The sequence below is a fragment of the Carcharodon carcharias genome, chromosome 6, assembly GCF_017639515.1.
Source record: "Carcharodon carcharias isolate sCarCar2 chromosome 6, sCarCar2.pri, whole genome shotgun sequence".
In the NCBI taxonomy this organism is placed as follows: domain Eukaryota; kingdom Metazoa; phylum Chordata; class Chondrichthyes; order Lamniformes; family Lamnidae; genus Carcharodon; species Carcharodon carcharias.
The window spans coordinates 52,964,970-52,978,603 of record NC_054472.1 but is presented as its reverse complement, the minus strand read 5'-3'; the positions used below and the strand labels follow the sequence as shown (position 1 = coordinate 52,978,603).

The 13,634-nt window shown below is 43.1% G+C and overlaps 1 protein-coding gene across 2 annotated transcripts in view; it reads left to right on the top strand.

The window, feature by feature from the left end:
- Window positions 1–13,634, top strand: part of sugct (succinyl-CoA:glutarate-CoA transferase) — a 607,005-nt gene that overhangs the window by 98,824 nt on the left and 494,547 nt on the right. For both annotated transcript variants that reach the window (XM_041188972.1, XM_041188973.1), the window contains exon 7: window positions 11,428–11,519. In XM_041188972.1, the coding sequence (XP_041044906.1) occupies window positions 11,428–11,519 (92 nt within the window). The remainder of the gene's footprint in view (window positions 1–11,427; window positions 11,520–13,634) is intronic.

The window sequence follows — 13,634 nt, the reverse complement described above, 5'->3', positions numbered from 1 at the left end:
TCAGTGAGATAGGATCGCCTGGATTTCCAGGTAAGCAATTTCGAGCTGAGTGGCCCAAATCTTCCAGATTGCCGGAGACGGGAATATGACCTTGCGGAAGTTCTAATGCATGGGCATACGTGGGAATTGCCTGGGAAGTTTAAACTTCTGATGGGCAATTTCCCTGCAACCCAGGACCCTCTGCATATATCTCCGAATCTGAGCTGGAGTCAGAGACTTGGGACAGTTCCGCGGTACTTACCTGGATGATGACCCAGGAAATGTTAGACAGTGTAAAATTTGGTCTAACATCTGGATAACTCTACAACTAACCCCCACCCAGCTGGACCCAACTACACCCCCATTCCAACCCAGTTACCCCTGCAACCAGACCTAACTATCCACTGACCACCCGAGTACCCACAACCAGAGCCAACTAACTCCCCGACCCGACTACTCCCTCGACCAGACCCGACTACCCTCCTGACTACTCCCCTATCAGACCTGACTATGCACTCCATCAGACCCGACTACACCCCCCCACCCCATCAGACCCGATTACCCATTCCATCAGACCCGACTACCGCCACCCCCCTCCCATCAGACCCGACTACCCCCCCACTGGACCCAAGTACCCTTTTAACTGACCCGACCAGACCAGACCCTTCCATCTGACCTAACTGCCCCACTCCCGGCCCGACTACCCACTCACCCACCCATCCAGTTCACCTACTATCCCCCACTGGATCCGACTACCCTTAGAACAACCGACTACCCTTCACCCAACCCAACTTCCCCTGACCAGGCGTGATTAAGCCCCAACCTTACGACTCCCTCCAACCAGATCAAACTACCGCCCAAGATAACTTTTTCCCCAACCTGACCACCCCCTCGCCCACATTGCCTCACCCGCCTCCTCACCCCACCCACCACCCTACCTTGTCCACTCCATCCGCACCACCTACTTCATCCACGATGCCCACCTCGCATGCCTCCCCACCTCACCCACCTTACCCCTTTTTCCCCACTTCATCCTGTCATAATCCACTCAGCCATCCCCATTCATTAAAAAAAAACTGGGCCTTTAAATACTTAGCAGAATACAGCAGCTACTGCAGTAAAAGGGGACATGTCCACTCATTCCTATGACTACTCTTTGTTAGACTTAGAAGGAAGATGTTGCCCTGTGCATTTTTTCTTCAGCTGGGATTGACAGATCCTGGAAGAAATGTGCAGTAGCATCAGGTTGGGATAATCTTCGTGGTACATTGCTGCTTACTGGAAGATTCAGGCCTTTGTTTCTTATTGCAGTGGGTTAGCTCTTGACTTTGTGTGAAAAGTTTAAAATGCATGAAAGCAAATTTACATCTCTCCTGACTTTCATTTCCATTGAATTAGGACCTGTGTTTATTTTTATTAAAACTTTCAGAAATTATTAATCCTAAATTTACAGCCTTGCAAACTTTAATATATATATAATTGTAATTCTAGTTGTGGTAAGGTTAGAATTATGGAACCTGCAGAGTGAGTTGGATTTTTCAGGCCAAGAAAATCAGTAGGGGAGGTACCTGACCACGGGAAGCTCAGGGACGAGCAGTAGGTGAATTATCTGCCCACAGGAAATTTAAGGGCAGTTAGCAGGATTTTAAAGCGTTGTCAACATTTTACCCTCTTGGTTGACGAACGATATGTGGAGGGTATGGAAAGTAGGTTAGGAAAATCGCAGGCTGGAAAATTAGGCTGGTTTAAAAATTGCCCTTGTTCAACTGCTTAAAATTTTTTGGTGTAAAATAGCCATTGAGGTTCTGAAACTGATGTTAGGATCCTGATTATATATTCACCTCGTTATACATTAGTATAACACCAGTTCTATGCAGATGCTCTGGATACTTGGAAGTTGCTGGCTTTCAATTTGGCATTGATGTACTTCCAGTGAAAATTGTGCGCAGTGATTATGGAATGGAATAAGTTCCTCCAATACTAATTTTTCACCTAAGAAACAATTGATGGGGACAATATATGTCTCCCAATGAATTTCAAGCTGTAAAAACAAAAAACTGCGAATGCTGGAAATCCAAAACTAAAACAGAATTACCTGGAAAAACTCAGCAGGTCTGGCAGCATCGGCGGAGAAGAAAAGAGTTGACGTTTTGAGTCCTCATGACCCTTCAATGGAACTAGGTGAATCCAAGGAAGGGGTGAAATATAAGCTGGTTTAAGGGGGGGGGGGGGGCGGTTGGGTGGAGGGAGAGAAGTGGAGGGGGGTGGTGTGGTTGGAGGGACAAGCAAGCAGTGATAGAAGCAGATCATCAAAAGATGTCACAGACAAAAGAACACATAGGTGTTGAAGTTGGTGATATTATCTAAATGAACGTGCTAATTAAGAATGGATGGTAGTGCACTCAAGGTATAGCTCTAGTGGGGGTGGGGGGAGCATAAAAGATTTAAAAATATTTGAAAATAATGGAAATAGGTGGGAAAAGAAAAATCTATATAATTTATTGGAAAAAACAAAAGGAAGGGGGAAGAAACAGAAAGGGGGTGGGGATGGAGGAGGGAGTTCAAGACCTAAAGTTGTTGAATTCAATATTCAGTCCAGAAGGCTGTAAAGTGCCTAGTTGGAAGATGAGGTGCTGTTCCTCCAGTTTGCGTTGGGCTTCACTGGAACAATGCAGCAAGCCAAGGACAGACATGGGCAAGACAGCAGGGTGGAGTGTTAAAATGGCAAGCGACAGGGAGGTTTGGGTCATACTTGCGGACAGACTGCAGGTGTTCTGCAAAGCGGTCGCCCAGTTTACGTTTGGTCTCTCCAATGTAGAGGAGACCGCATTGGGAGCAACGAATACAGTAGACTAAGTTGGGGGAAATGCAAGTGAAATGCTGCTTCACTTGAAAGGAGCGTTTGGGCCCTTGGACGGTAAGGAGAGAGGAAGTGAAGGGCCAGGTGTTACATCTTTTGCGTGGGCATTGGGAGGTGCCATTGGTGGGGGTTGAGGAGTAGGGGGTGATGGAGGAGTGGACCAGGGTGTCCCGGAGGGAATGATCTCTACGGATTGCCGACGGAGGGTGAAGGGAAGATGTGTTTGGTGGTGGCATCATGCTGGAGTTGGCGGAAATGGCGGAGGATGATCCTTTGAATGCGGAGGCTGGTGGGGTGATAAGTGAGGACAAGGGGGACCCTATCATTTTTCTGGAAGGGAGGAGAAGGTGTGAGGGCGGATGTGCGGGAGATGGGCCGGACACGGTTGAGGGCCCTGTCAACGACCGTGGGTGGAAAACCTCAGTTAAGGAAGAAGGAGGACATGTCAGAGGAACTGTTTTTGAAGGTAGCATCATCGGAACAGATGCGATGGAGGCGAAGGAACTGAGAGAGTGGGATGGAGTCCTTACAGGAAGCGGGGTGTGAGGAGCTGTAGTCGAGGTAGCTGTGGGAGTCGGTAGGCTTGTAATGGATATTGGTGGACAGTCTATCACCAGAGATTGAGACAGAGAGGTCAAGGAAGGGAAGGGAAGTGTCAGAGATGGACCACGTGAAAATGATGGAGGCGTGGAGATTGGAAGCAAAATTAATAAATTTTTCCAAGTCCCGACGAGAGCATGAAGCAGCACCGAAGTAATCATCGATGTACCGGAGAAAGAGTTGTGGGAGGGGGCCGGATTAGGACTGGAACAAGGAATGTTCCACATACCCCATAAAGAGACAGGCATAGCTGGGGCCCATGCGGGTACCCATAGCCACACCTTTTATTTGGAGGAAGTGAGAGGAGTTGAAGGAGAAATTGTTCAGTGTGAGAACAAGTTCAGCCAGACGGAGATGAGTAGTGGTGGATGGGGATTGTTTGGGCCTCTGTTCAAGGAAGAAGCTAAGGGCCCTCAGACCATCCTGGTGGGGGATGGAAGTGTAGAGGGATTGGATGTCCATGGTGAAGAGGAAGCGGTTGGGGCCAGGGAACTGGAAATTGTTGATGTGACATAAGGTGTCAGCGGAATCACGGATGTAGGTGGGAAGGGACTGGACAAGGGGAGAGAAGGGAGTCAAGATAACGAGAAATGAGTTCCGTGGGTCAGGAGCAAGCTGACACGATCGGTCTACCGGGACAGTTTTGTTTGTGGATTTTGGGTAGGAGGTAGAAGCGGGCCGTCTGAGGTTGGGCGACTATCAGGTTGGAAGCTGTGGGAGGAAGATCCCCAGAGGGGATGAGGTCAGTGACAGAAAATGTCGTTGCTCCCAATGCGGTCTCCTCTACATTGGAGAGACCAAACATAAACTGGGCGACCACTTTGCAGAACACCTGCGGTCTGTCAGCAAGAATGACCCAAACCTCCTTGTCGCTTGCCATTTTAACACTCCACCCTGCTGTCTTGCCCATGTCTGTCCTTGGCTTGCTGCATTGTTCCAGTGAAGCCTAACGCAAACTGGAGGAACAGCACCTCATCTTCCGACTAGGCACTTTACAGCCTTCTGGACTGAATATTGAATTCAACAACTTTAGGTCTTGAACTCCCTCCTCCATCCCCACCCTCTTTCTGTTTCTTCTCCCTTCCTTTTGTTTTTTCCAATAAATTATATAGATTTTTCTTTTCGCACCTATTTCCATTATTTTTAAATATTCTTAAATCTTTTATGCTCCCCCCAACCCCCACTAGAGCTATACCTTGAGTGCCCTACCATCCATTCTTAATTAGTACATTCATTTAGAAAATATCACCAATTTCAACACCTATGTGTTCTTCTGTTCTTTTGTCTGTGACATCTTTTGATGATCTGCTTCTATCACTGCTTGCTTGTCCCTACAACCACCACCACCCCCCCCCCAAAAAAAAACAGCTTATATTTCACCCTTTCCTTGGATTCACCTCGTTCTGTTGAAGGGTCATGAGGACTCGAAAAGTCAACTCTTCTCTTCTCTGCCGATGCTGCCAGACCTGCTGAGTTTTTCCAGGTAATTCTGTTTCTGTTTTGAATTTCAAGATGTGTCTTGTTCCCAGCAAAGCCTCCTGAAGTTTATTCCTAAAACATATATTGAGCAACAACCCAGTGAATCTGACCTGCAATGTTTCAGACGAGTTTTAGCTATTTAAGGAACTTGTATCTTGGTTTCATCTCATCAAGAAATATTGTTGTTTGGAACAGCGTCTGCATGTGGTCATAGAAGTAATTAGTCATTTAACATTGCAATGTTAAAACTGGATCTTGGTTGCTAAATGTAAATAACTTGAACTGTCTTCTGTTATGAAATTGTTTTCTTTATTTATCTACTGGAATTTAGAACTGGGATTTGATCTTCCTCTGAATAATGTCTGAAAATTCAGCAATATGTCATTGGATGCCGATCCCAGACGTCTTTTTGTGGGTATTGGATTTTCCAACGCAACTTCTGCTAGACACTGGAAGCACTAGCCCAAATACGAACATATGAAATAGGAGCAGTAGTAGGCCATTTGGCCCCTGGAGCCTGCTCTGCCATTCAATAAGATTTTGACCGATCTGTTTATGTTCCAAATTCCACATTCCCATCTACTCCCGATAACCTTTGATTCCCTTGTTTAACAAGATTCTATCTACCTTTGTCTTAAAAACGTTCATTGATCGCACTTCCACTGTCTTCTGAGGCAGAGTCTTCCAAAGTCACACAAACCTGTGAGAGAAAAAAATTCTCCTCATCTCTGTCCTGTAAGGGTGACCCCTAATTTTAAAACAGTGCTCCCTTGCCCTGGACTCACCCACATGAGGAAACATCATTTCGATGTCCACCTTGTCAATACAAGGTGCCTTTGATCTCACATTGTCTCTGCCCTACACACACAAAACTGCTGAAGTTATACCTAGCACAGCCTATTGATTGTAAATTCTCATTGTATCACCAACCTCTGAACTAAACCTCTCTAACAATAAGATAAAAGCAAAAAACTGTGGATGCTGGAAATCCAAAACAAAAATACCTGGAAAAACTCAGCAGGTCTGACAGCATCTGCGGAGAGGAACATGGTTAATGTTTCGAGTCCGTATGACTCTTCATTAGAACTAAGGAAAAATAGAAAAGAGGTGAAATATAAGCTGGTTTATTGGGGGTGGTTGGGGCGGGTGGTGGGAAAGGTAGAGCTGGATAGAGGACCAGTGATAGATGGAGATAACCGAAAGATGTCATAGACAAAAGGACAAAGAGGTGTTGAAGGTGGTGATATTATCTAAGGAATCTGATAATAGGTGACATTAAGGTTAGAAAGCAGGACGAGCAAGGTACAGATAGCCCTGGTGAGGGTGGGGTGGGGGGAAGGGATCGAAATAGGCTAAAAGGTAGAGATAAAACAATGGATAGAAATACATTTAAAAATAATGGAAATAGGTGGGAAAAGGAAAATCAATATAAATTATTGGAAAAAAGGGGAATCGGAAAGGGGGTGGGGATGGAGGAGAGAGTTCATGATCTAAAATTGTTGAACTCAATATTCAGTCCGGAAGGCTGTAAAGTGCCTGTAAAGTCGGAAGATGAGGTGCTGTTCCTCTCTAACAATAAAACCTCTTTCATAGTACCAATTTTTTTTAGTAAATAAACACATTGCTTGGTGTCTACTTGATGGGTATCAGTTTTCACCCCACTTCTTGAATGCTGTATTCAAAAAATGCAAATGTACTCTACCTCTCTGTTTACAAATTAAGGTTAATGTCAAGTTAAATGCTAAATGCAAAGCTTAAATTTAGGAAGAGATTAATCCTTAAAACTTAGCCTTAAAATTGCCTCACTCGCAAAATTCCTCAAGTTTAACACTCTGTAGAAGCAGTGCCTCATTGAACTGAAGTTATCATTACCCCTCTTTCTATCTTAAATATCTTTTTTTTTATCGCTTATTCTAATATCATATCCAGCATTCTGTCCATGTCCACCTTGTCAGTACTGTTCAGGAACTTATATACTTCAATCCAGTCACCCCTCACTCTTCTAAACTTCCGTGGAAACAAGCCCAGCCTGTCCAACCTATCCTCATAAGACAACCTGCTCAATCCAGGTATCAATCTAGTAAACCTCCTCTGACCCGCCTTCAGTGCATTTACATCCTTCCTTAAATAAGGTGACCAAAACTGCACACAGTATTCATGATGTGGTCTCACCAATGCCCTGCAAAATCGAAGCGTAACATCCTTGCTTTTATGTTCAAAATATTGGGAGTACATATTTAAATTAAGCAATAATATTGTGATGACATTTTGTCAGAGTCCTTCTCCTTACTAAACACTGATGCAAAGTTCTCATTAAATACTTTAGCCTTGCTCTGTGCCTCTAAGCCAATATCACCTTCTTTGTCCCTAATAGGCAGCATTCCACCTCTTAATGACACGCTTACTGTTTACATGCAGTAAAAAATTTTTGAGTTACCTTTTATGTTAACTGCCTTTCCATTCTAAAACTCCCTCCTTTCCAGTCTTATTTTTCTCATCGCTTCATGTCACTTCACTTCCCCTCTCAACTTATAGTATTTGACTTGGCTCTAACTTGAAAAAATTGCCTTATCTTGGATAGATTCTAAAAGAGGGAATAGAGATTTTTAGAATCTTGTTATCTTGTTTAAGCTATTAATTTGAATTAATGCCTTGAGACTTCAGCTCTCAGGCCTTGCCGTCTCCTGCTCCTTTCCTCAGGCGTTCTTGTTTTTTAAAATACCAGAACGGCATCCCTTCCCTCATTGAATCGAACTCCTTGAGCTTTGCACTTCTTAGAAGCCTTCTGTATTCATATTAGCAAAAATTTCAAGGAACTGACTCAACTTCCTGCTGACAGTAATTACCAATTCTAACCAGCCACCAAAGTAACTAACTGCACAACTTCCACCAGCAGGCAGCTTGTTTACCATTGACTAACATTGAAAGAAACTACAAATTAAGGTTAATGTCAAGTTAAATGCTAAATGCAAAGTTTAAATTTAGAAAGAGATTAATCCTTAAAAGTTATCCTTAAAATTGCCTCACTCGCAAAATTTCCCAAGTTTAACACCCTGTAGAAGCAGTGCCTCATTGAACTGAAATTATCATTACCCCCCTTTCTATCTTAAATGTCTTTCTGGCCACAATATTGCTGTCGGCATGCAGGGGCGGGCCCGACACATCGACTCGCAAAATGACACAAGATGATGTTGGGTGTGCGTCCCAACATCATCACGTCATTTTGATCTTTCATTTGGCTGGCGCGCGCTGGAGGCAGCTGTGCGCCCACTGAACTGTCAACGGCCTATCAAGGCCATTAAAAAAGTAATGAACCCTAATAACAATGCCCAACAAGAGCCCAAGCAGCGTTCACGTTTTTCAGGAAACCTCATCCATGGGCGGGGTGAAGTTTCCTGAAGGTTTAATAAAATAGTTAAATAAATTTTGCTAAATGTATAAACAGTCCCAGCTCATGTGACACTGTCACATGAGGGGACATGTTTAAATAATTTTTCCATTCATTTATTCAAAACTTTCATTATCAACTTAATCTCCCTGAGGCACGCGAAAGAGCGCAGGCCCCGACTCTCCCTCCTGCTCCCACCCGCACAGGTAACGTTGAGTGCTATCGGCCGCACGTTAGGCTGGGTGGGGCCTTAATTGGCCTGTCCACATAAAATGGCCATGCGCAGCAAATTCCGGACAGCGATCGGCTCCGCGCCCGCCCAGCCCAGCCCACCCCACCCCACACCTCATAGGTAAGATGCAGCCCTCTATCTTTTTTTTAATCTCCTATTCTAATATCATATCCAGCATTCTAGCCTACCTTGCACATACCAAGGTGATGTATTTACTTAATGTTTTTGCCATTTGTTATTACCAATGAGTTAATCATATTTATCCCTTAGTGATCCTATCCTGAATTTTTTTTTGTTATTTATGTGTCTATGTTGTGATGGAGCAGTGGTAAAGCTGAGTTATTTAAAAAAATTCCAGAGGGAAACTTTAAACAACTGTCATAACCTATAATTTTAAGTGTTATGTTTGAGATGCAGCTCTAAATTCAGGAATCATATCACCAGTTCTCGAGAGGTTTTATGTTAAGCAAAATGAAACATTTTATTAATTTACACAAGTTAATATATACATATGGTTACAAATTACTACGATCATAACTTTTAACAAATTCCCAAACTATACTCCATTAAGGGAACAGCAACCCGTAGACTTAACTAGACACCAGGCAAAGCATTTTCACCTTATGAATTCAAAATAAGATTCTTTCCACTTTGGTTCCTGTGGAGACAGTTGGAGGCTTATAGCTGCTTTTGATTTCGCATTGTCTCTGCCCTACACACACAAAACTGCTGAAGTTATACCTAGCACAGCCCATTGAATGTAAATTCTCATTACATCATCAACCTCTGAATGAAACTTCTCTAACAATAAAACCACTTCCATAGTACCAATTTTATTGGTAATATAAACATGTTGCTTGTTATCTGCTGGATAGGTGTAATTTTTCACCCCATTTCTTGAATGCTCTATTCAAAAAATGCAAACGCATTCTACCTCTCTTGTTTATATCTCAAAACTGGCATACATCAAAGCACCCAGACTTCCTAGCTTTAATCCAATTAAGACACACCCACAGACTAAATCTCTATTTTAAAAGAAAAATATTTTACAATAATATATACATTAATAGCTTCATGACAGTCTATGGAATGCTTTTTCCTTTTATTCCTTTCATATTCATTAACAATGTAATTTCATAGTTTCTCTTTGCCTTTGTAATTGTTTTATTTAATGTTGTGGGTATCCTACATCTACCATGTCTTAAATGGTTGTGCAAAACACTGGGCAGATCCCAATCATATTGCTGACTGCACCACACTTTGAAATTAGTGGCACCTGAGTTTGATGCTTAATGCTGGAAGTGTGCAGGCCTCAGCTGAGACTAGGACCTGTTTCATTTGTGATACCCTCTGTGACCAATAAAGCTTCAATGCCTTGGCTGCACATGTAAATGGATGTTTGGCCAAGCAACTGTAAGTGATTGGCAGCAGTGCAAATTTGGTCAACGTGTTGTCTGCCTGACATGACCTAACTCTTGTATTTCCAAGTGCAGGTCATTGCTCCAATTTGTCCCTGGTCTGGTCCTGCCCACTGCCCCCACACCACCCCTCCACAACCTACTAACCCCCAAAACTCCTTGACAGCAACCTGTACCGAGAAATGGGCATGGCGTTCCAAACCTACGTCTGTGATAATGGCCACCAGCTGTGGAGCTTTCTTGCTGTGGTCCAAAGACAACAGCCAGAAAGCCTCAAAGCCGAGGATGGTGTGCAGTACATGCAAAGGAAAGGTTCTAACCTTCCTCCTGACTCCAACTTCTTGCTGCCTGCCCATCTGGGAACTTCTGATCTGAAAGGGGATTAAGACTCACTTCTTTATGGGCCCCTTTCTAAATAGTTATACAAACTAGCTGTTCAGCAGGAAGATGTAGTGGAAAGTCCAGTTATATTCATCCCACTCCCTTATCTTGCTTCATCAAGAAGTTTGTGCCTAATGTGGTTGGAGTACCCTTGACCTTTGGGGAACCCCAGGAACTTCAAATTTTCCTCAAGAAATGCAAAGGGCTGAAGACCCGGCGTAATGTGCTTCTGCAGCATTTTTGCCCCTTTTAGCCTCATAACTAAGTACACTGGCAAGAAAAATCAGCCTTAATATTTTGAAGAGAGGACAAAATTTACAGAACAATATAGCTGATTTAAAAAATAAACATGGTTTGCGTGATTTTGTTGAACATACATAGGAGTATTTTTGCCATTTTCAAGTTAACAAAGGAACTCTGATTTAGTACAAATGGATTTTAGAATGTGCTTCCCCTCAGTTTTCTGAAGAGAGTTTCATGAATCGATTTAAGTACTCATGACTTTCAGAATACTATATTCTAAATATTTATCCAAGTCAATAATGTGCTTAAAAAGTCAATTTAGCTTGCTGTAAATACATATAAGATTAGAAATAAAATTCTTTGTTGCCAGTGGTAGGTAGGTTGAGTTTTACATCAGTCTTGCTCTTCCTCAATATTTCACTTCTGGCTAGTTTTGCCTCTAACCCCATTAATCTATTTCAGCTCATGCTTCACTGTTAATCTCTAGCATTGTGGCATTTAAGTGGTAAATTCTCTTCCCACAGGGGCTTGCTAAAATTGAACAAATGGGCTAGATGTTGTGGGGAAGTTACATGGAGAAATTGTGAGCATATTGTTTCAAATCATGCAGGAAGTCAGGAGACAGAGTTGCTATTTAAGTATCCAGCACTGGAGGAAGGGAATGGCAGCTAATAAGGATGCAAAATACCAGAAAGCACATTTTTAGACATCAACTGACATGAAAGTAAGAATTTTGATGGTTAAGAGGTTTAGTAATGATCATGCTTAGAATTTATAAGTGGGATTATGGGTGTTTGTCTTATCAGGAGACTAATATTTACACTTCAAATCCTTTTATTCAAATTAGGTTACGGACAAACCGGCCCAATGTCACAACGTGCAGGGTATGACTCCGTAGTATGTGCTGTGTCTGGCCTTATGCACATCACTGGTCCGCAGGTACATTTCATTAATTTTATTTTTTGTGTGTGTGGTGTTGACAGTTATCTCTTTTAATATTGTCAACTTTGATTCTGGAGCAGTGTGCCTTGATTGTCCTATTGCATAGTAGGGATGTTGTTGTGTTTGCAGTATTTAATCAATTGAAATAATTGTTAATTAAGGTATATTATTCGTTTTAGTCAGCTGACAGGAATATGAAATTTAATACTTTTAATTATGGTGCTACTTGGATTTAATGAAGGGCTAATAAATGTACTTATGTGTTGCAATGCGCTGAACTATATGAGTGAGCCACACACCCGTGTTGAGCTATTAGAGATGAAACCATATTCTATAGGTCAGTGTCTTAAAAAAAAAGAGAATTTATTTAAATACCCCAAAGGGCTGTGTAACAAGTGAAATACTTTTTGAAGTGTAGTCGCTATTATTCAGGCAGCTAATTGGTGCACGATAAAACCCCACAAACTGAAATTAAATTAATGATCAGCTAATCTGTTTTGGTGTTGATGGTTGAGGGAGGTAAGCAGGGAGAACTCCCTTTGCTTCTCCAAATAATTCTGTGGGAGCTTTTCCATTCACCTAAGCAAGCAGACGGGGCAGAATCATCCCAGATTTGTACTAAGTGCGGCAACAGGCGGGAAAAAGGCTGTTTTATCCGCTGGCTGCAGTGGCAGGTTTTCGCGCTGTATCATCCCAATCCTGCCTCATTAATCATGCATTTCCAGGAAACGTGCTGTTTTGCTGGCGGGTGGCCGCCGATTCACCTGCCACAGTGTCACCTTGCTGCTTCCTCACAGCATATTTAAAGTGCAGTCACGCACACACCTCTCAGTGCTTCTAGCCCAGGACTGCTGCACAGAAGACATGGCCCTGAAAGGCAAGAAGACTGCAGCTTCCCGATTCAGTGACGCATTTCTGGGAGCCCACCATGATATCTTCTACCCTCTACCACTGCTCTGGTCGCAAGAGGTCCATCAGTATCACCACCCCGGCTTGGGAGACGGTGGCAGTGCTGGTCAGTGCCAATGCTGCACAGAAGAAATTCACCATTAGTGCAGAAAAAGAAGGAATGATCTCATCCGTACCACCAGAGTAAGGCAACCATCTCATCACTCTAAACTCTCTCACTCACAAGCCCATCACACATTTACCACGTGTCCATCCTTGGCCTGCTGTGATGTTCCAGTGAAGCCCAATGTAAACTGGAGGAACAGCACCTCATCTTCTGATTAGGCACTTTACAGCCTGCCAGACTTAGCTTTGAGTTCAACAACTTCATACCATGAACTCTCTCCTCTAGCTTCATCCTTTTTTAATCCCTTTTAAAAAAATATTATTTTTTTGTTTACTTATTTCTATTTTTATTCATTTATTCATTATTTTAACCTCTTTTTAAAATCTCTTTTGCTATCTTTTTCCCCCAACCATCGGCCCCTTTTCCCACCCCACCCTCAACAGGGCAATCTGTTACTTGGTCCATGTTGTTCTGCTATTCACATGTTCTGCTTTCTTATCTTTATGCCACTATCAGCACCTTCTTTAGCCCTTACCAGTACCATTAACACTCCCTGTGTCTTGTGTCCAAGACATCTTTGTCAATCTCTCCTTAGGCCTCACCTATCGCTGACCCTCTATCCAACTTCACTTGCTCCACTTCCCTTAAACAGTATAAATTTCATCACATTTCTACTTCTCTTTAGCTCTGAAGAAGAGTCCTACAGACTCGAAACATTAGCTCTGTTTCTTTCTCCACAGATGCTGTCAGACCTGCTGAGCTTTTCCAGCATTTTCTGTTTTTATTACACATTCACTGGCATCCCACTCACTGCCAGTTTAAGGGACATCACCACTCACTGTCTCTCTCACACACCACATCTCCTTTTGGGCTCATCTCCTCTGGAGACTGCCTCCTCAGCCCTCACCCACTTGAGGCCTCTTACACAGATCAACATGTGTCCCCACACACACCCTGGGATATCCCCTTCCCCAAGCAACCCATAGCCCTGCAGATGTTGAAAAGCCATCCCACCAAATGGCTGGTCTCATAAGTAGAGACCTGCCCATGAGCCCCCTATAAGTGATGTGGTCCTGCCTGCGAAGCCTGGTGCTGAT